At 41.7% G+C, this 23,859-nt stretch overlaps 1 protein-coding gene across 3 annotated transcripts in view; it reads right to left on the bottom strand.

Annotated features, from left to right (window-relative positions):
• Pip5k1b (phosphatidylinositol-4-phosphate 5-kinase type 1 beta) overlaps positions 1-23,859 on the bottom strand; it is a 325,417-nt gene that overhangs the window by 144,757 nt on the left and 156,801 nt on the right. For all 3 annotated transcript variants that reach the window (XM_008852280.2, XM_008852282.2, XM_008852281.2), the window contains exon 4: positions 5,566-5,696. In XM_008852280.2, coding sequence (XP_008850502.1) covers positions 5,566-5,696 — 131 coding nt within the window. The remainder of the gene's footprint in view (positions 1-5,565; positions 5,697-23,859) is intronic.

The raw sequence follows: 23,859 nt of genomic DNA, 5'->3' as shown, positions 1-23,859 counted from the left end.
GCTCGCGCGCATATATGTGTTCAGATCTGTTTATGTTATGGTGTTTTATAAAAACATATAATATTAATCACAACATTTAGTGTGTGTGTGTGTGTGTGTGTGTGTGTGTGTGTGTGTGTGTGTATCCTAATTCAACGTACTATGTGTGTAGAGGACGGCTTTGTGGAGTTGGTTCTCTTTCCCCCTTTACATGGGTTCTAGGGACTGAACTCAGGTTACCAGGTTTGTACGACAAGCCCTTTACCCATGGAGCTATCAGCCCCTTTCTTTGAGGTTTTGAAACAGGATATCACTTTGTAGCTCAGGCTCGCCTGAAACTTATTATGTAGACTAGGGTGCCTCCATCTTCTTTAGCCTCCCGAGTGCTGGGTTAGAGGTATGAGCCACTATGCCCAGCTTATAAGTGATTATTGTTTTACTAAGCAAGCATAGCTGAATATTTATTCCTAGTTATGTGTGATGTCCTGGTACCAAATCCAAACACGTTCTCATTCCATATTTTGCAATTTATGAGGGGAAATGCACTCAGCTGTAGGTCCCTTGGGATGACTTCAGAACTTATGTGCTCTGTAATAATTTATAAATGTCAACTATGTAGAAATAAGAGGTTAAAGCAAAGAGACTTAGTGTGAACTCTGACATCCTTCCCTGCTTTTGCAAGCAAATAAAAATAATCACAATGCCTGGTTCTGAAGAAGGCTGCTTTTAGTGGGATGAGGATGTTTCTTCAGCTCCCACTTTTGCTTTCTAGCTCATACAGTCAAGGCCATTCACTCCATTAGAACAGATTTCCTTCAAAGGCCAGAGGAAAGGTAAAACACCAGTATTCTGTTCACCAGACGTTTCCCTCATTCTTTTGCTGGGAAACCTGAGATTCTACCATAGAGGACGCATATTTATTGATTTATTGATTTATTTGTTAATTCTGAGCTTCTTGGGTTGCTCGCCTTGGTTTTCATTAATTATGAGGTTTCCCAGGATTAACACCTCCTTGATTACTGTGCTTAATTCCATGGTATAAAAAGGAGAGTGAGAAGGTCCCTGTAAATGAGATAGACAGAAACAGGTACATACACAGATGGATACATGTGTACATACAGCAGTTCTTTGTTTCCTTTAAAAATGCTGTGTGTGGCCAGGCGTGGTGGTATACACCTTTAATCCCAGCACTCAGGAAGCAGAGGCAGGTGGATCTCTGTGAGTTCAAGGCCAGCCTGGTCCACATAGTTAATTCCAGGTCAACTGGGGTTACAGGGAGACCGTGTCTCAAAAAAGACCAAAAAAACAAAACAAAACAAAAAAACCACACAAAAACCCACAAACCCCCCAAAATACCACCAAAACTACTGTGTGTGATGTGTTATGTGTATTTTATGTGTGGTGGATGTACTTGTTAGTGTGATGTATATGTGTGTGTGCATGTGAAGGTCATGTGTCGATGTCAAGTGTCTTTCCCTGGTGTCTCTCCACCTTTTCTTTTTGAGACAAGTTTTCACTGATTCTGAAGCTCAGTCTGGCTAGTCTAGCTGTCCAAGGAGCCTCAGGATCTGCCTATCTAGGGCTGAGTCTATCTATCCCCTCCCAGGGCTGGGTTATGTGCAGATGCCACCACAACCGGCTTTTTCTGAAGGTGCTGGGAATTCAAACTCAGGTCCTCAAGCTTGTGTGACAGGTACTTTATTGGCTTATCCCCAAATTTATTTCTTCAAGTATAAACCTTGACAACTAAAGGGCCACAACACCACAAAGAATGGAAAAAATAAATCTAGCTAGCTTTGGGCCACATTAAGATATGGAGAATGGCTTCTTCCATCTGTGAGGCAGGCTTGTCAGTGTAGGACAATCAAATTACATACATGTGGAGAAGATGAAAGATAGGCATAATATTTAACAGAACTTAGTGATGATTAACATACATGAGTAACGAATTGCTGAGATTCTATAATCTTGAACTTCTCTATTTGTGTGAACGTAAAGGAACATTCTCACACGGTGGTTCTATCCTGTAAATCAGGTTCTGACATATCCTGACCTTTTCTTTATTTTTCTCCTGGTGGATTCTGCCTTATGAATTATGCCTTCCTTTGACAAACGCTCAGACTAGTCTGTAGTCTCTGGAGACATCCTTGATCCCCTCCATGGTAGATAAGAGCATGGGGTCTGACAGAGACCTGCTACTTATGAGTAGCTACTTATGAGTAGCATTCAAGAGGCCTGTACCGAACACCAGGGAATGAAATGCTGAAGGTCAAGAAAGTTGGTGGTGTGCCTGTGTGTGCGACCTCACAGTGCATTTGGATATCTGAAGCTGTACAGTGATGGGAAACAGCCCAGAGTTAAACTCTTCATGTGAAGGATGATGATCATGTGATTACACAAACAAAAAAGATAACTCAAATGACAGATGGGAAACATTTTACTACTGATAATCACAAAGGGCTAATCCCTCAAAGAGAGGTTGTGAAGTTCTACAGGCTACTGCAGAGAAAATGGCCAAAGAGCTGATCTTAAAACCTAGTCAAGTAGCTGGGCATGGTGGTGCACAGGCACACATTTTGTCACAGGACTTGAGAAGTAGAGGTAGGGGGATCTCTGTGAGATGGAGGTCAGCCTGGTCTACATAGTGAATTCCAGGACAGCTGGGGCTACAAGGAGACCCTGCCTCAAAAAAAAAAAAAAAAAACCCAAAACTAAACAAAAGCAAAAATACAAGGCAGAACTTCATAAAATGCAACTATGTATGACCCAGACATATGAAGAGCTTAGCCTTCACACTCACTGAATAAATCCTAATACATTAAACTCTACTCACAGTACAGGCATACGATGGAGAGACCCTTTACCTAGAAGACTGGTGAAAACCCAAACACTTTGATATAGCTCCAAGGAATCTAGCGCCCTGAAGCATTATGAATGGGAATGTAAACTAAAGCTTAGCCTGGGGAGGACATTTTCATCATTTTCTTTAAAATCATAAATGATACAGATAAAGTAAGGCATGTGCATAATAGTGTGCATATAGTTACTGATGCATAATAATATAATTTATAATTTATAATTAATTAATACTTGTAACTATGAAGAATTAGAAGTAATTTACATGTCCCTCAGAAGAGGGCTGGCCAAATTAATTGTGACCTAGCTAAAAAACAGCAGAGTATACAGTACTGAAAAGAAAAAGGAAGGGATGCTTATTATATATTGACATGGCTACTTTGTCATGTGTGGCATGACAGGGATGGTAGCTAGTGCACCAGGAAGTGCTATTTGGCAGTGTTTGTATGTGCCATTAGCATGCGGTTTTGCTGGTTGTTTTGGACATTAGTTTTACCCTTACTGCAGCTCTGTGGACATCTTCCTGCTGTTGAGGCTTCTCGGTGTGCTTAAGCAAGTCTCAAAGGCCAAGGCAGTAAAGCCCGAGGGCAGCCCTCACACACTAAGTTTTCTCAGTTAGGGGACTAAGATGGAGAGGCTTTAAAACAATTCTTAAGTTGTAGGCCAGGTGTGGTGGTGCACGCCTTTAGTCCCAGCACTTGGGAGACAGAGGCAGGCAGATCTCTGTGAGTTCAAGGCCAGCCTAGTCTACATAGTGAGTTCTAGGTCAGCTGGGGCTACAGAGATGCCCTGTCTCAAAAAGACAAAAAAAGAAAAAAAGTTGGACAATACTATTATTTTGAGACAGATAATAGCTATTTTTAATATTTTGTTGTGTAGCCCAGGCTGGCCTTGGACTCACAATCCTCCTGCCTTAGTCTCTCTCAAATGCTAGAATTATATATGTGTGCCACTATATCTGGCCACACAATTATTGATAAACACGAGAAGATATTTAAGCTTTAAGTGTGAATTTTCAAAACATCTTTTGCCCTCCCCAAAGAATTATTAGTGGCACTGTTTCCTAGAGAAGAGAAGAAAGGGGTAGAGAAGATTTTTGTGGGGCAAAGAGAAACAGATAAGTTCACAATTCTAGAATAAAAACTGGATACATTTCCTGACTCAATAAAGCAGAAACATGATTCCTACGTCATTACTACAGCACACAGAAGGACAGTATTTGGGGACTAGTTGCCCTGAGTTCAAATTCTGACTTTACCATTCATTGATTTAGTACTCTTGGATTAAGGGACTTAATGGCTTAGGGTCTTAATTATTTTATGTGTCAAATGGGCTCTTTTTGGTAAATGTGAACAGCATTAAGAATAAGCAAATACTATATATATAGTATATATATACTCAGTATATGAATATATATATTCATATATATATGAATATAAAGAAAACTACGCTTGCTTCACAGTTGGCATTTAAAAGCTTTGCTTCCTATGGCCTTCCTTAGGTTCATGGTCACAAGGTTCAACTATAACAAAACATCTTCCTTCTTTATCCCAATGGTACATGAAAACTTATCTACAGCCTCATGCTGCTGATCACAGCCCTGAAAATGATCATGCTTCTTTCACTAATCCACTCTGATTTTGGAGACCACATAACCATAGAGTAGAAAGGAATTCTTGTATCTTCCCCAAATCTTAAATCTCCAGGGCTTTTTCCATTTACAACATGAAATAATCTGTAGAATAAATATGCAGTATCTAAAAACAGCTTCGAGCAATTTCAAAATAAAAAAAAGAGAACACAATGTATTTGGTTGCTAAGGGAAACAGATTCGGTAGCTTTAGAGAGGAAGTAAATTAAAACAGCTTGTCCCCACAAGCAATTAGTTCTTCTATGACTGAAGTAAACTCATCAATTTTAGAGACCGCAGGGACTGCAGAATATTTCAGTTGCTTACAACCAGAGCCTGTAATACCCACTTACCCTGACCCACATCTTCAAGTGAGCTAAGAAATATGGGGTTGGGCAGTGTTATTTGACAAATTCATCATCACATAATTGATAAGCAATAAATGTTTGAATTGTAAGAAGGTGTTGGATCCCCTGGAGATGAAGTTATAGTCAGCTGTGAGCTAGTTAATGAGGGGGCTATGCTCTTAACCACTGAGCCATCTCTCCAGACCCCCATGTATTTTTTCAAACAATTAAAAATTTTCCTCTCTAGACTGATAAATGTATAACTTTGGTATTTTTATAATCATGTTGTAAAATAGCTGCATCCTTATGTTTTGTTTTGATTTGTTGGCAGAAATTTAAAGACATCACAAGAGAAGACTGACAGGCTGAACTCAGGTGCAAGGCCCTTATGGACCCCCAGCCCATTCTTTATTCTTTTAAATCAGGCATCAGTGCTGCTTTATGGAAGCTACTTTTCTAAACATGTGGCAGGCATTACTGTGAGATGACTTTATCCTCACCCACAATCCTTCTCCATGGTCTTCCAGGCATACATCACAGTTACAGTTGACCCACAGATGACACTCACTTACTATGGCCATGAAAAATGTAAGACAGCAATGCAACAGGTAGTAACAACATGGTAGAGCCTGAAGCTCCACATATTTATCCTCCAGTATATGTAGAGGTGTGCAAGGTAGAAAGTCTTTCAACAGAACCATGTCATAGTCAAGTTTCCTTAGGACAGGAATCACCACAAATTAATGCTCTTACCTGGGTAGGAACACACTTTCCACCACGTAAAAGTCTTGCATGAGAACATCTCGCTCTGGCTTGGAAGTGAGATTCCCCACTGTGTATCCTATTCCCAGCTGAATAGCACCTTTAATAGCTGATGATGCAGTCTGCGGAGGAAACAGTTCACCATGTTAGTCTTAAGGCTCAGGGCTTTGTTCAAGCTTACAAGGAACAAACAAGAACCCATGAAGGTAAGGCTACGATCTCCTTCTTGTTCCCATACAACAGAAGCTGGGTCTTGGGAAGATGGTAAGTGTTCCCATTGGAGAATCTATTCTGAACATTAAGGATCCTTCTCTCATGTGACATCTCACATTGAATGCAGAATGTCTTCTACAGGCTCACGTGTTTGAACACTTGTCCCCACCTGCTCTTGTGGAAGGTTGTGGAATCTCTGGGACAAAGCCCAGCTTGTGGAGATGGGACACAGGTGCGGGGAGGGTCACAATCTGGCCCTGCTGCTGGTCTCATTCTGCTCCTGGTCTGGCTGTTGCAGGAGGAGCTCTGAGGTGTGTGTGTGTGTGTGTGTGTGTGTGTGTGTGTGTGTGTGTGTGTGTTCTCTGTATATGCTTCTGTGTGTGTGTGTGTGTGTGTGTGTGTGTGTGTGTGTGTGTCCACTGTATAGGCTTGCTCCTCCCAGCCACGTCAGGTTGACCCCTCTGAACCCATGAGCCAGAACAAACTTTCCTCCTTTAAGTTGTCTACGCCAGGTATTTTCATCACAATGATAAAAATAACTAACACCATGGGATTATTTTTGTATGTGACAATCTTTCCTACAAAATGTATCTAAAGTCAAATTATAGTTCAAAATATCTTTCTTTTATTAAGAACTCAAAAACTTTGTACAACAGTTTGACTATGGAGCATTACAAAGAATACAGTCGGATTCGTTTGCAAATACATTTTTTTCTTTAACACACCCTGAACTCAGGTCCTCCTTCTTGTGAGGCAGGCACTTTACTGAGCCATTTCCCCAGCACCTAATATGTTCTTCTTATAGGTAAGTGTGTCACGCTTTTATGTGACTGTAGCAGCATATATACAACAGAAACTAATACATGAATGATCCCTAGCCACAGATATTTGGCAATGCTTGAAGGCAGTTTTTGGTCATCACAGCTGGTGTGTTGGGAGCTGCTACCAACACCCAATGTGTAGAGGCCAGGGATGCTGCTAAGCACCCCCCGCCACCCCCCTTTACAAAGAGTTAGTCAGTCCTAAATGTCAACACTGCTGTTGTTGAGAAACTCTGACTTAAATGACTGGAATAAAGATCATCCATCACATTCAGAAGTAAACACTTTCTTTTTCCTGTGAATCCAATGCTTTTTTTTTTTTTTGGTGACTCCAATGTTCATTCATTTCTCCCTCCTTCTCTCCCTCCCTCTTTCTTTCCCTCCCTCCCTCCCTCCTTCTTCCTTCCATCCTTTATTCTTTTTTATTTCTTCACGTTTTTAACACCAAAGAACACCTTTCTTCTTGAAGAAAATTCTCTTGATTTCTATGCCCGGACTTGGTTCTGGGCCATTTCCAGTTTTCCTAATGGTCTCTTGTTGTGTCTGTACTGGCTTCTCATATTCTACCTTCTATAAATGAAGAATCTTTACAGGTTGATTCTTGGTCCTCACTATTAACTTAACTACCATTACCAATGGCAATCAGCCTATTCTTAAGCCCTTCCTGTATCATTTCTATGCATATGGCTCTCAGAGCTTTTCAATCTATTTGGATGCTATTCTGCCACCATATAAAGCAGTACCTTAGGTCTCCATCCCACTTCCATTGGTCCATTGGGTTCCTCTCTTAGGGTCCTGCCACATTCAGTCACAAAAGCTTGCCTCCCAATCATATATTTAGTACAGGGCTAGGTCCACATAGATACTTGTTGATTTTGCTGGAAATGGCCACTCAAGCAGTAGTGAGGAGAAGCCTCCATACACTACTAGTGACAACAATCTCCTTGAATCGTCATTTAAACATTTGTGCTTGCTCCACTATAAATATTTTGTCACCCTTAGTCTGAGGTCAACTATCCACATGTTTGACTACGTAGGAAGTAGAAAAATGTCTTCGTGTTTTCCTTTCTTCACATGCCCTTTGATTTAAGGTCCCAGAGCAGCAAGATGCAAAAGACTGAGACCTAAGTCCACAGTGAATCTAGTGCTTTAAACAAGCTTTGCTATTTTAGTACTCTTTCCCCGAGTTCTGCAATGCTACCACTTGGTGTCAGTGACCTTTTGTACCAGCAGCTCTGAATACTGAAGACACAAATGGATTTCCCTCATTTTAACCCTGGATAAAAATTCAGAAGGCATTTCTTTTCTATCTATCACTTGGAGGGTATGGTATAAGATGTGACACCAGCACTTTTCAGAGGACCCAGCATACCAGTGTGTTCTATTCAGTCCTGTAAACAGATCACATCCTTCAAGGTACTCTTCCCTCTGTGCACCTCATCCCTGATGCTGCTTTCTAGAACTATCTGTATTTATGTCTAATTCATGGAACTACCATATAGTGGTCCTTTACCACTTCATAGAAACCTGTCAGCAGAATACCCTTTGCATTGCTGTCCTCACTCTAGGAACAGAAGGCAGTCTAGGCTGCAAGCAGTCTACAACCTTAAGCAGGAACCTCAGCTACAGGGAGTGTTTTACTGGAAATGCTGCTGACATGGATGGTGAATCACACCCTAGAATATCTGATGCAGGTCTAGAGCAGGGCACAGTCATTTCCTCTTGCTCTAAGGAACACTGAAAAGCAATCTTCCTCGTACAGTATGAGATTAAGTTTTGAATTTCTGAAGTAATAAGGTTTTGGAAAGGACCCTACTGATGTGTTTAATTAAACGAACAAAGCAAGATGAAACCCCAATTTTCATCATATTATTTTCAGGCTTCTTAAAAATCAATTGCTTGGATGGGAGAAATAATAGTAGTAGCAATAAAGTAATAGAATTGTTTTTGAGCAACTAATTTGTACCAGGCATTTGACAACATGGATAGTGATAATTATAATCATAACCTGTCATAGCCAAGCACATACTTACATTATACTTACTAGCTGCCAGGCACTGTTCTCAGATCTTGTTAGTTATGTTTATTCTTTTATCCTGATAATAACTTTGTGAGCTGAGCGCTATAGGTTGAGCCACCCTAATGAAAAAAAAAATGTACTCCAAAAATGCTCTGCCATTGGAAACTATTAATGTGTATCAGTGGCACAGTCGTGAGCACAGCTGCTTTCCAGAATCTGGAAGTTTCTGGGGGCTGACACAATGCCACAAGTGGAAAATCCCACACTCAATTTCCAATGATGGGTCATGAGCAAAACAAAACACAGGGTATAGCACAGTTTATTCAATGTCTCAAGGGTCAGAAAGACTGTCAATCTGCAAAAGATTGCTAGAGATAGCTTACAAGACAGTGATGACACATAAATGAATCTTATGTACAGTCTTGGGTTCTAGCCACACTCTATCTCATTATGCATATACAAATGTTCTAAAATCTGAAATCTAAAACATGTCTGATTCCAAGAATTTTGGATAATGGATCCTCACCCTGTGTTACAATCTCCATTTCACTGACTCAGGTAGGTTTAGCAACTTCCCTCAAGGAGAAGGGGTAGAACTGGGATTTATAGCTAGGATGGTGGCCTCTAATAACAGAGTCCCTTCACTCAACCAAGTGTCTGAGCTTGGTGACAAGTACCCCTACTTTAGAGGTATGTACTTACAACTCAGCCTGGATAAGTGGCCTTCCTCAGTCTGTCTGCTAGTATGTGGCAGAGTCTGACCACCAGGCTCCTTCCATATCTAATTTTTCAAAATGAGCCTAGAATCAAATTTGGAGAATGTCTTTTAAGTCTGAATATCTGACCTCAGCAACAGAAGGAGCCCTTATGAAGCCATTCCTTTTGATGAAAAAACATTTTTTCTGATAATCATAGCCAACCATGGGCAAGTCAAAGAAACATCGTTACTGGTTACATGGGGAGCTTTTAATAGGGGGTAGGGTCTTGCTTCAGTGGCATGACTCCATAACTTCCTCTTCCCCATCTCTATAAAAATTAAATTTGGGGCTGGAGACATGGTTCAGCAGTTAAGGGCACTGGCTGCTCTTGCAGAGGATGCAGGTTCAATTCCCAGCTTCCACATGGCGGTTAACAACCATCTGTAACTCCAGTTCCAGGAGATCCAACATCCTCTTCTGACCTCTGTGGGCACTGTACAACACAGGTGCACTTACATGCATGCAGACAATGCACTCATAGACATTAAATAAAAATAAAATACTGGCCGGGCATGGTGTTGGCACACCTTTAATCCCAGAACTTGGGAGGCAGAGGCAGGCGGATCTTTGTGAGTTTGAGGCCAGCCTGGTCTACATAGTGAGTTCCAGGACAGTTGGGGCTACAGGGAGATCCTGTCTCAAAAAACACACACACAAAAAATAAAAACAATAAATAAATAAATAAAATACAAAAAAAGGAATACTTTAACATGGTTGTGTACAGGTATAATTATAAAGCATCCTGTCTGCTGCATGGAAATTCGTGCTTGTATTCAGTGACACATGATTTTTCTTAAGGAACCAGCAGAAAAGGCCCTATCATTTGACTTTTTTCCATTGGGCATTAGGCTCAGTTTCATGTTGAGCAAGGTATGCTATAAAACTGAGAATCACTTTGAAACATTCCCTGTGGTGTGCATGATTAGCAGATCAGTAAGTCATGATGATCACTAAGAATATGCTGTGTAAAGGGCTGGAGGCTGCTTCTCTACAACCAGTGGTGCTTTCCCTACAGTTCAGAACCCTTCCTTTAGCAAGGCTGCAGCGAGTGGGCAGCTTACATGCACTCTTGGCCTCTCTAGTTTTCTGTGCATTGTTCTTCATGTGTGTTCCAGCATGCTGAGACATGACCATTCCCCTTTCTAACTCTAAGAGGGAACCTTTGACTCCTTAAATAGTGTTTAATATGGGCTTAGATTTCAGAACACAGCAACACAATCTATTTTTAATTCAGGACCTCACAGGGCCAAGTGGAGGCAATATGTTGCCTGGATACTAGAAAAACCCCTCATGTGCTACTTGGAGAAAGATAGACCCACATAGCAGCACATCTACATCTTAAAGTACTATTTTTTTTTTAAATCTTTTTGAGATAGGGTCTCCCTGTAGTCCCAGCTGGCCTGGAATTCACTATGTAGACCAGGCTGGCCTTGAACTTACAGAGATCCACCTGCCTCTGCCTGGGACTAAAGGCATGCAATGCCACACCTGGCTCAAAGTATGTGTATGAGTGTATTGCCTGCATGTATGTGAGTGTACTCGGTCGTGCAACGTCGCAGAGGTCAGACGAGAGCTTCAGATTCCCCTGGAACTGGAATTAAGGATGGTTTGTAGCCGCCATGTGGGTGCTGGGAATCGAACCTGGGTCCTCTGCAAGAGCAGTCAATGCTCTTTACTGCTGAGCAATCTCTCCAACCCCCAAAGTACTATCTTTTAATGATTCTATCTGGTCATCATGGCTGTCAAATGGCTAAGAATTTATAAGGCCCACTGTAAAGATAAGCTCTGCCTTTGGGAATTAACTTGCTCTAAATCCCTTGGCTAGTAGTGTGTGCTAGAGTCAGGAAGCGTGCCCTGATCTGGAAGATTCCCAGTTCAGTGTTCTGCCCATTTGTTTATCAGTTTGTCCATTTGCTTAATATATGAATTTTCTCTGATGAAGATGGAACTGACAGAGCTGGGAAGCACTTGAACAAAGAAATAATAATGATGATCTTAACGATAAGACTAAATACCTACAGAGACCCACTATTAGGAAAACAACGATCCTGACTACACTGAGGTTTTAACGACCTTACATTGGTTACAGGAAACTGCTTTCTACAGAGCATTGTCTATGAAATTAGATTGTTTAATATGGCATCTGATATCACTTGGCTTTGAAAGGAAGTACTGATATTTCATGTCAACAGCAGTTTTCCCCCTAAGGTTATCTGAACTAATTATGGGATTACAGCCAATATACATGTTGCCAGACAGATCTGCTTGCAAAGTATAAATTTGATCATGTTACTACTTCTTTTAATGGGTCCTCTGCACCCTTACTATAGGATTAAAGTCCAAACCTCATAGAACTTGACTCTGGAAGTCCATCTTTTAATCTCACTCCCTCCATTCTGCTTGATACCTATACAAAATATAAAATAGACAGCATGCCAGGGCACAGTCTGTCCTTGAGCAAGTTGATTTTAGAAGTACATGAACTCCTTAATGATTGCAGGTAGTTTCCTGCTTGCAAACACTTTTTCTAAAGATAGGGTACAATGCCTTTTCTTTTGCCCAAAAGACCCATTTCCCCCAAAGCACAGATCTAGAGAGTCAAAGTATAAATTGGAGATGCTCATTGACAACATGTCTGTTATAATACCAGGACATAGAAAGTAGTTATGTAGCACATCTTTGCAGAAAGATGGCATCTTGTGTTTGAGCAGGGAGATGCCCACTACTCTCCCTTACTTCTGTAGTTCCAGTACAAGATCCAGGCCTCTCTCCTGTCTCTGAAGCTGTATTCAAGAAGCAAGGCATAAACTTCTCCTTTGTCTCAATGAGAAAAGTTTGGATAAAGAAAGAAGGATAGACATCAGGAAAACTGACTGTGGGACTGTGGAATTGGTGCAGGCAGTTAAGACCTCAGCTCCAGAAATGAGGTGTGCACACCCTGAGGGTTCTATTATCCTACTCTATCTACACTACTCTATCTCAGACCTGCCCCTGGCATTTCCTCAGAATTGTCCCAAGCAGAGAAGAGCTTCTGTCAGCACTCCACACAGTCAGCTGCTGTTCATTCATTTAACCAAGATCTGAGAGCTTTCTGTGAGCCTGGTATTGTGCTAGGCAATGGAGAATACCTGAACCAGAAACAGGACATGGTGTTTGCACTCATGGCGTTTCTGACCTAATGAGGGAAGGAGACTTAAAGATAGATCCATAAGAACAAATAATAATCAGTGATAGATCAGGGTGACATTTAATGAGACCAGGAGATTGGAGACCCACTTAAGAGTGGTGGCATCTAATCTATGGAGTGTTCTAGGCTGAGGTTTGAGAGGTGGAAATAGTCCAGTTAGCAGGGCATGCCACCAAAGGCTGGCCTTGTGTCTACCATGTGCTACAAAATCTTCTAGAAACTGGGGACACAGAGGTGGCCTAGACAGGCTCCTTGTCCTCAAGGAACTCTCATTCTGGACTTGTGTACGGTTGGAAAAAGTCCCATTAGAAGCTGATTTTCAGGGATGGTGAAGCATCAAGTTTCAGAGACCTGGAAGCAAACCACTGTGAGCAAATCAAGGTGGGAAACAGGGAAAGAGTTGGCAATGGAGCCTGGAATGACTGGCTAGATACAGATCTGGGCCCTTAAAGGCATCCTAAGGTCTGGTGGGTTTCAGTTGTGTGATCAACAGACAGCAAAGAACAGTGATGTTTTTTATGTGAGGAGGTAGTGTTCTAATTTGAAAGGATCACTGGATGCAGTGCAGAGAACAGATTGGAGGGATTGTAGGAGGGAAAATAATTAAGGGTACCTGCATCGTCCATATGAAGATGGTAAGGGAGTAGAGAAAGCTGAGAAATGAGAAGATGGACAAAAGAGTTGAATCTGAGATAAATTTTGAAGACAGAGCTAGAGCTAAAAATGAGGCAGAGATTTGCAGTGCCTGAGGAAATTTTTCTTGGGCAGCCCTGAGAAATAAGGTCACTTTATTGAGCTGGAGAGGCAGGTGTGAAAAAGGAACTCATTTAGCGAGAAGATGGAGAGTCCTGTTTGAAATGCCACGTAGGTTAAGAGCTTAGAACAGAGGTTTGGGCTGGTATTTGAATTCAATAGTTGTTACATAGATGGTATTGAAAAGCAAGGGGGCAGGAAGAGATGCCAGACAGGGAGCAGCAGAGAAGGGCCCCTGGCAATACCAACACTTAGGGTAGTGGGAAGAAGGTCAGGAAAACATGACTTTAGTAGAATCAAGAAAGGAGTGACCACAGTCTTAACAAGAGGCTTGATGGACCATCAAACACTATAGGTTTAATTATCTATTGTTTTGTCACTCAAGTCACCGATTCACATGTGAATCTCAATCTGAATTTAGAATATTCAACAAAGTCATTTGACACAGTTATGCCATCAGTACAAATGTGCTCTGTAACATGGAAAAAAATGTATGTTATGCTTAAAAAGGAGGATGCAAAACAAACCCAATAAAATTTGGAGAAGGAAAACCCCACAAGCATGTTTATACACATCCACAGAGGAAAATGAGAGGAAAGGAATGTATGAATATGCATTATTTCTGTACTATGGGGTATGTCTGAGATTTGTTCCTCTTTCTTTTTTAAAAGCCTAGGCCTCAAAATGCTACAAACCCATGTAACTGTTAGATGTTATAAAATACCATCAAAATATATTTGTATCTTCTACTGTTTCTCTGAATATACTCAAGAGTGAGATCTACCTTTGTTCTAGATGAAATTTACAGCAGTTCTATGACCTGTCTGTTGTCTTTCAGGATAAAAGTTCCCCTGTTCGGCCTCAGAGTGATCATAAAAAAGTCTCATGTTGACATTTGGTATGCTTCATCAGCTTAGTAACGGAAACACTTGAGTATACTTTCAGCAGCCTCCATCCTTCCCCCAGCTTACCCAGCACACATGAAACTCCAACAGGAGGAGGAGAGAGGCAACAAAGTCCAACATGAGGATCTCGGTTGTAAGATGCCTCAGGTACATACACCAAAGGCTTCCTAGATACATGCGCCTTCCTGTGGGGTGCTCATAGTATTAGAGTATCAAATAGTCCCATAAGATTAATGTGTCAAAACTATAAATTCTCTAGTCTGTTGAAAGACCTATATTTCCATTTTCACTGGTCAATCCCCTGGTCACAAGACCACCCCTAGGAAAGTGGGTTCACCTTAAATCATGCTAAATAGATGGGTGGCATACCTAAGTTAATGGGATAGTGAAATTTTCCTGCCTGGAATCCCACCTCCTAGTGGACCCAGCCACAAACATGTAGGTCTCTGTAAGTCTCTTCTTCATATCCCTTTTCTAAACATGCTTTCTTTAAGGCTTTGGGATGGCCCTAGCATCCCCTGGCCATAGAAGGGTAGGTCTTTGTATGTCTGCCCACTTTTCTGAAGAATTCAGAAAAGTGTAATTTCTCCTTTTCTTCATAACCCTTTTCTAAACATGCTTTCTTTAAAGCTTTGGGCTGCCCCCAGCATCTTGATGGAGATTACCAGATCACCTGCTCTGAGGATTTTCCTTAAAATTCTAATAAAATTGTCCTAAAGCTTCCATTTGGGATCATTCTTAAATTCTTTTACGAATGAGACTAAGAACCCTCTAGGGGATGCCGATGGCACAATAGGATCTGTAGTTCTCATAGCCAAATGGCTGCCACAATTTCATACTTAGAGGAAAATTCATCACTTTTCCCTTGGCTGGTAGATTAATGATCTTCTGAGTCCTTGCTTGGATATTTAGAGATGGTCATACATACATGTGCTCTTTCTGGGTCTCAGTGCCTTCAAGTAGTCACATATCTTTTGTCCTGAAAGTCAGAGGTGAAGGAGAGTTAGGGGAGATTAAAGGGACTGGTCCCATTAAGAGGGGGCTGCTTCTTGGTTGCTTCTGGTACCCTGAGGACCAAAAAGCCCTCCCAAGGGAGGATACCCCTGTGGGATCAATGAGGGAAAAGGGAGAGAGGTAAGAAAGAGGAGGGCCTCAGGATCCTATAAAAGGGCTGACCCACAGAATTTGCAGTCAGAAAACTGCTTCACCTTTGGAGAGAGAGAGAGAGAGAGAGAGAGAGAGAGAGAGAGAGAGAGAGAACTCCCAGCTCTGGGGCCTCTCGCATTCTGATGGAAGCTGTTTGTCTGCTCTAATAAAATTTATTTTCTCCTTGTGCTCTCTGTGGTTGTTGTGTTCCTATTCCCACATTCCTGTGTTTTGGTTGTCTGTTTATTCCTGACATCCTATTCTTTGATTGTCCCACTGAACAAACTCAGAGGATCCCCTATATAAACACGCCTCACTCCAACACCTGGGTAACAGAAGGGTTGACAAATGCTCCCATGCTCCCCAGGAAGTCTCCCCAGCTTTGGAATCAGAGTAGCTGACCCACAACTCTACTCTTTAAATTTCAGTAACTCACTGAAGGCCCTTCCCAGGTGTGAGACACTGGGAAAACTCTTGCCATCCCCTTGCCCTCCTGGGGCTTATATAAGACATAGAGGTACTCTCAAATTTCCTCTTCCACACGTCACAGTAGTCATTCACACCCCTTCCTCAACCAGGGGTGTTTCCTACACTGGACTTGGACCCTGTCCTTCCCTGCACTCTTTATGGAAGGCTGGATCCTGATGGTGGAATGTGAGCTACTCACTTTATCCTTCCAAAGTGTTCTATATCAACCATTCACTCACTGTGGTCCATTCTCCCTGCCACAACTGCCATCATTTCAAGGTTGTTTTTTTTTTTCCCCCTCCCAAATACCGTTTCCCAAGAATCCAAGTTTCTTGCTAGGCCTTCAAAACTTCCTATAACATTATTCATATTAATACTCTCTGCTGTCATAAATAAATGTTAAAATCACAATAGCTATTAAATTAAAAACACTTCATGAAATTTAGTGTCTTGATCTGAAAGAAGTTTATTTCTTAATCAGTGGACACAATGGGATTCCTGACTGGTGGTCTACTTTCCTCTGTCAGGTCATACAGAGAGCCTGGCTCCTGTGTCTGTGTGGATCTGAAGTTCTCTAGGATCCCAAAGCCTTCTGAGACTGAAAGCAGAGAAAGAAAATCTCATTGTCACTACTTTCCCAGAAGTGAGAGTCCAGGATATTTGCCTGAGATCACTGCTCAGCCTTTTCTACCTAGCTCTGGGCCTGTGACACTCACTAGTATAACCACATCAAGGTTCCCATACCCCTGGCTTTTGTTTGTTTTGGCCAATGGGCCATACTGGCAGGAGACTGGAAAGACTTTTGGCAGTGAGATCAGAATGTTTCCATCCTTCCGTTCCTCCTTGGGTGACTTGGGCTGGCTGTGCCCTTCTGAAGGCTATGCTCTTTGGATGTGGGTCTCCCCACGTAACTCCTGTTCTAGATTCTAGCAACCATAACACTTTTCTTACCTTATCAGTTTCTGGCCTATGGTTTCCCTGTGCTCCTCCCAAATTTTTACAAATAGTGTCTCAAAAATCTCTTTGAGTTATCCAACTTGTGTAGACCATCAATTTACCATCCAGGCCCTCCAGGGAAACACTTAAGAGTCTCCCATCATGAACCTGTCACATGTCCCTACATAGATGCAAGGACCTCAGCTGCTTTCTTTCTTTTCTCTCCTCTCCCCCTTCCTCTCCTCTTCTCCCCTCCTCTCCTCTTTTTTCTTTGGTCTTCTTTGAGATATGGTCTCCACGTAGCCCCAGCTGGCCTGGAACTCACTATGTAGACGAGGCTGGCTTTAAACTCAGAGATCTGCCTGCCTTTGCCTCCCAAGTGCTGGGATTAAAGGCATGTGTCACTATGCCGGGAGAGATCTTCTTGTCTTTAAATCACTGACACATGGTTTGTGTTTTCTGATCTCTGCATCCACGGAACTTAGGCCACTACTGTTGTTCTCCACTCTCTTTCTGATTTGTTATTGATACTATAGGACCCAGTTCTCCCACTGGTCATGCCACACAGTTAAACGACAGCAGCAACAAATGACAGATCTCTTCTCCAAGCATTAATTCCATGCATGTCTTCAGGAGTATTCTGTTACTTTCAAAGCTGGCAACTACTTTTCTGATGCAATTTTTGCAGCCATTTATAGTTTTCAATATAAGAATACTGGAGCCCTGTTTTAAGGATGTCTGCTTCTGGGCTTGCATTCCATGTGGTGAAATTGCCTTGTGATAAGGTCATTCTGACACGCTGGGCACAGAACAACCTTGGAAGAAGCCCAAGACAAATGCACTTTGTATTTAATCCTTCTTTTTCACCGAGAAGCTTTTTAACAAGATTCCAGTGCTTGATGGAAGATTTGCTTCTTCCATTTTGATAGAAAAGGTAGAACAAAGAAAAGATGCCTTATGGTTTCTTTTAAGCCATCTCTACCTTATTTATATGATTGTCAGACAAGTGTATTTTATTGGAAAGAAAAGCATATTAAACAAACACTTCCCATTAACAGAAAAATACTGTACTCTTAAGGTATTCATAACACAGCAGTGGTAAATTGTGCACACTTAATTGCCCTTAAAGGAGATGTACCACCAATTGCAAATGCAATTCTTGATTTAGGAGAGAATGGCATCATGAATGCTACTATATTACTCTTTTAGAAATATTGCAGTTTAAAACTAAAGACATTCATCAAAAATATGGCATAGCATAATATTCTTTTGTTGTTGTTGTTTTGTCTTTTTGAAGCAGGGTCTCCTGTAGCCCCAGCTGTCCTGGAACTCACTATGTAGACCAGGCTGGCCTTGAACTCACAGAGATCCACCTGCCTCTGCCTCCCAAGTGCTGGGACTACAGGTATGCACCACCATGCCCGGCAGCATAATGTTCTTAATACCATTCCTACACATTGGGGAAGAAACTGTGACTTGTTTGTGCATTCAAAAAGAAATTATTTATTTGACACAACACAAATTTAGATTCATAAGAAAAAATAAGTATTGATTTTTTTTAACTTCTAAAATCAATCATAATTAAATCCCACAATATTTTAGAATATTACATTCCCTGATAAGGGAGTTGTCAGCTTTAAAGTTAAAATATTACATAAGTGCTAATCTTTGTTTTGGGAGAGAGACCTCAAATGCTTCTCACAGATGTTGCCAGCTGCCCATAACATCTATTCTTCCTTATTTAGACACTGTTAATGAAGGGTGACTTTGCCCCACAGTAGACACCTGCCCAGATCTGGAGATGAGTTTGATTGTTTCAGCTGGGGAGTGCTACTGATATCTATTGGTTAGAGGCCAGGGGTATGCTAAACACCCTACCAAGTATGGACAGCCTCTGCAACAAAGTATTACCCAGCTCCAAAGTCAACACTGTCAGGGTCCAGAAACCCTATTACATAGTAACTGTAATTTGAACTGGGCATTTTGCATGGTTCTCTTGAAGGTGGGCATAGTCATAGAGCTTAATTTCTGGTTGTGAGAGGTAAGAAGAAATGGCATGCCCAGGAAGGAGTGTGTCCTGCACTGAGGTGACAGCTATAGATGATTAGCCCTTCTTGATCATCTTTGGAAACTGTACATTGAGAATGGAAGAACAATGCATTGGATCCCTGGGTCCCAGGCAGGAGCTACTTCTGCATTGTCAGAGAGAAATAAACATGAACCGTGACTCTGAAACTACGAGCAACAGAAGCTTTTCTTCCCTTCAATTGCTTCTGATAGGTATTTGGTTACAAGATTGCAAATCTAACCATACATTGCATTCAATGGTTACATAGATTTTCCCAGCTTACATGTAACACAATATAATATTGTTTTAGTTATCTCCTGTTTGATAGAGTATGGCTCTCATATTCATTCTTTCTCTTTCTCCTCTCCTTCCTTCTATACCATGCCTTATTTATTTATTTATTTATTTATTTTTTATTTATTTATTTGTTTATTTTTGACTGGGTCTCCCTAGTCCCAGCCTGCCTGGAAGTCAATGGTGGACCAGGCTGGCCTCTATCTCACAGAAACCTACCTTCCTCTGCCTCCCAAGGGCTGGGATTAAAGGTGCATGCCACCACACCTGGTGTACTGTGCCATATCTATAATGCAGTTTAAAATGCAATATTTCTAAAAGACTAATACAGTAGCATTCATAATGACACTCTATCCTAAATCAATAATTTAATTTATAATTGGTGGTACATCTTCTTTAAGGGCAATTAAGTATGCATAATTTACCACTGCTACATTATGAATACCTTAAGAGTATAGTATTTTTCAGTTAATGAGAAGTTTTAGTATACTTTTCTTTTTCAATAAAATATGCCTCTCTTTTCTTCCCTCCCTTCTTCCCTGCCTCCCTCCCTCCTTCTCTCTCCTAGGGATAGAACCCTGAGGCTTGTGTATCATAAGTAAGAGCTCTACCACTGAGCAATATTCACAGTTATTTCTGTTGAGACAGGGTCTTCTCAAGTTGTTCAGGCTGGCTTTGAACTTGCGGTTCTCCTGCCTCAAATTCCTAGGTAGCTGGGATTACAAGCATGAGCTACCATGCTCAGCTCAGGCCCTCTCTTTCAAATAACTAATAACACTGTAATGGGCTTCTTTGCCCATACATTTATGAATTAGTTTTACGTATCTTGCAGCATAATATTCCCAGAAGAATTGCTGAGTTTAAAATTATGCACATTTGTACTTCAAGAAGGTTCTGCTAAGATGCCTTCTAAGAGAGTTCATCCATTCATACACACACCAGTAGAGTATAGGAATGTTCCTACTGCCATATTACTGTAACACCAGCATCATCAATATTGTTAATTGTTTCAAATTTGCTGTTTTAGCTCCCATCTTCTTAATCACTATTGTGTACTTACTGTATATTTGCTGTTAACTTCATAATTTTCATTTTTTATGGTTACACACTAATAACCAAGCTCAATTATTTTATACTAATTGAAGTCAAACTGCACTTGCGAAATAATCCCTAGAGAAGCTATAAAACAATATGATCCCATGCCTTCTCTTAGCAGGCTTTATTATGGAAATTATGTTTTCCCAGGACAAAAACTATAGCTACTCTTTTTTATCTACAAAATAAAGTTCTTCTTTATTCCTTTTTGCTATAATGAATTTTCACTACTCTAGTTTTTAAATTTTGAGAGTTGGTAGAATTTAGACTTGTCACACAGCATATTTTGCAACAACACAGATGGTATGTGCTCCACAATGGGCCCATTGAGACACTGGAGCCTTTTGTAGGAACACAAAACATTGTGGGGGGTGAGATGGGTGAGCAGAAACACTTCTGGATGGGGAGAGAGCCACAGGTGTGGTCAGAATGCCTATTTGTTTATGGTGTTATATTGTGGGTTAGAAAAGCCCTTTCTGATGGGTAGTGGATGACAATCTTGGGTTTTCAGCTGGACTTTCATCATGGTGGTAGTTTTTGTACCATAACTCCACTTCAGTCTTTTTTTTTAAGTTTTGGTGGGGGTTGAGGATGGGCAGTGAGAATGGATGGAGCACATGGAGCCCTTCACTATTCTACCAGCAAGCTGGGTTTTTGTGGGTGCACACTGTGATCCAGACATTGCACTAAGATATTTACTTTTGACTTACCTATGATGAAACAGTTACAGAAACCCAAATCAGTTTATCTTGGGCCATACAGCATGGGCATGGAAAAGCTGGCCTGAGAAGCCAGATGGTTTTAAGCCCAAGTTCACATTCTAATCACTACAGCCACATCATCACTGGTCACAGATGTCAACATTGTCAGTTTTGCATTTCAAGGTAGCACAGACCCAGCCAAACCCTCTGGCTAATCCAAATGCTTACTGCTGGGTGTGGGCCTGTTTCCAGGCAATGCCACACCAGTTCTCTTCTTATTTCATTGTTCACAGTTATCTCTTTTTCCACAGGTGTGTAGGCAGGTGAGGGCCAAAGCCAAGCCTCACTCCTACAGAGTTCCATTTTTACAAAACTGAGATCAGGTACCTGGAGGCCTGGGGCCAAAGAGGAATGCCATTGTAGTGTCAGCAGTTTGGATTCTTTAGAAAGTTAATTAGCCTTAGGCTGTTTTACCTGCTCTATGTAGGACAGGCATAAAACTAATCCCTCTTTCTGAAAAGAAACTCTTAGCAACTTGTACTCTTTCACCTACCTTTTCTGGTCTTATGCTGGCCCGAACCACTTTAGGAGGATTGTTACCCTAGCCCTGCCTTATACCTGCCTCACACCTTCTCTGCTCTTGCTGCATATGAAATTACACAGACACAGAAAGACACACAGATACATAACAGACATGCTCTCACACACTCACATATACATGTACATACAGTCACACATGTGCAGAGACACACAGACATGCAAATGCAGACTCAGACTAAGACAGACAGACAGAACTGTTACTGTTTCAGGAGCTGTTTCCCAGAACAATTTCCATTCTTTTGAGGTGGCCTACATTCTGGAAACATCAGTATTCTGTAAGCTCTTATTATTACACACTTTATTGCCAGCTCCAAGAGCCCTCAGACCTTTCATACCCCACCAACTGATATGTTCCAAATTTTAAAAGAATATGTATTTAGCTAAGCAAGGGAATAACCCAGCACCCCTAAGAGCATGCTAGCAAGGCCATGGTCACACAGCTACAGTTCTTTAATATAGAAGATAAATTACAAAGCAGGAGAGTTCCACAGCTATCCATTTATCTACACAGAGAACGAAAGCAGAAGTAAAGCATCTCTTACAGGGGCAGGAATTACGTTTTTTGTGTGTTTTTTTAAAAATGTACTTTGATTTGTGTTAGTCACTTAACTTGTTTACTACCAAGTTTCTTGGTCTATAAAAATTAGAAATATCAGGCCTCTGCTTACCTGGGCCTGCAGGAACCGCAGGCCTCCTTTAGACCCAAAGGCTTCTCTCTCTGGAATAAGTCGATTGGGCCCTCCATGCCTTGATTCCCCCAGCCTCACTCACCCTCCCATCTCCCCCACCCCTCTCTCCTCCTAGCCTGGGTCTTGTCCCATTCCTTGTCTTGGCGCCCCTGACACCTGGGGAACCACCACTACTTCTTCCTGATCCTGTGTATCCAGAGCAACTCAGTGCCTTCCCAGGTCCCCAGGAGCACTGCTTCTGGGTCTGGCCCCCGCCCTAACCTCCTTCTGCTTCCTGGACCTGCAGGACCCACAGGCTTCTCTCCAACACTCAGGCTTCTCTCTCCTGGGTAAGTCGAATGGGCCCTCCATGCCTTGACTCCCCCAGCCTCACTCACCCTATCATCTCCCCCGACGGGTCTCTCCTCCTAGCCTGGGCCATGTCCCATTCCTTGTCTTGGCGCCCCAGACACCTGGGGAACCACCACTGCTTCTTCCTGATCCTGTGCATCCAGACCAACTCAGTTCCTTCTTGGGTCCCGGAGCACTGTGGGCCTGGCCCCACCCTCACCTCCTTCTGCCTCCCTGGATCTGCACAACCCACCAGCCTCTTTCTTGGAAGCCAGGGCTTACCTTTCCTCTTCCCGGTCCTTTGCATCCAGACCAACCTAGCTCCTCAGTGCAGTCCCCAGGGACCCTTGGGGCCACCTCCTGCCCCCATCCTCCTTTGAATCATTGGGTGGCATGGCCACCAGCTGCCCTAGACCAGCATCTTTCCTGGACCCTGCTCCCAGGCCAGTCCAACCCCCAAATTCCTGAGCCCAAAATCAATCCTGGAGGGATCCAGACCTTAGGAGAAAGGCTGAGAGCATCTGATCCTCATCTGACTTGGGCCTCTGTGGGAACTCCTGAAGACAAAAGCAATCTGGCCACTCTAATATATAATCAAAATAGAGAACTGGAAGCTTAGAGGAACCAGCTTTTAATGCCCAAAAAGTAAACCACAAAGACGCATAAAGTTTACAAAAAGAAGCAGACCTAAACTTGAAGGCTTCGGTCTCACACAAGAATCAGAAACTACAAAAGAAATTCAAAATCACAGAGAAAAAATAACATGGAAAACCAAAATAACATATCACCACCAAATACTAATAGTCCTCTAGAGGAGTACAATGAGAACTCCCTAGAGATAACGCAGGATATGGAACTCAAAAGAACAATTATAAACATGATAAAAGAATTCAGTGAATTTAAAGAACACACAAACAAAGAAATCAAAGAACTGAAGGAAGATAGGGATAAACTTCTGAACGAATTCAGAAAAGAGCTAGATATATTGAAGACCACTCAGGCTGAAATGAAGAAGGAAGTGAAACACTAAGCCAATTAGAAACAACAAGAGAAAGCCTCACCAATAGGATGAATGAAATGGAAAACAGAGTATCAAGACTGGAAGATAAAGTGGATGAACTAGACCACTCAAGCAAAGATTATGAAAAATTTAAGAAATCACAAGAATGGAATATGCAGGAATTGTGTGACACCGTAAAAAGAACAAACTTACGAATCATAGGCACACAGGAAGGAGAAGAATCCCAAGATAATGGCATGGACCAGATCTTCAACAGAATCATGGGAGAAAAAATTCCAAA

This window comes from Nannospalax galili, unplaced genomic scaffold (genome assembly GCF_000622305.1).
Source record: "Nannospalax galili isolate Female #2095 unplaced genomic scaffold, S.galili_v1.0 scaffold1486, whole genome shotgun sequence".
NCBI classification, from domain to species: Eukaryota; Metazoa; Chordata; class Mammalia; order Rodentia; family Spalacidae; genus Nannospalax; species Nannospalax galili.
Note: the sequence above shows the minus strand (reverse complement) of the source record. Positions and strands in the feature narration are given on the sequence as shown.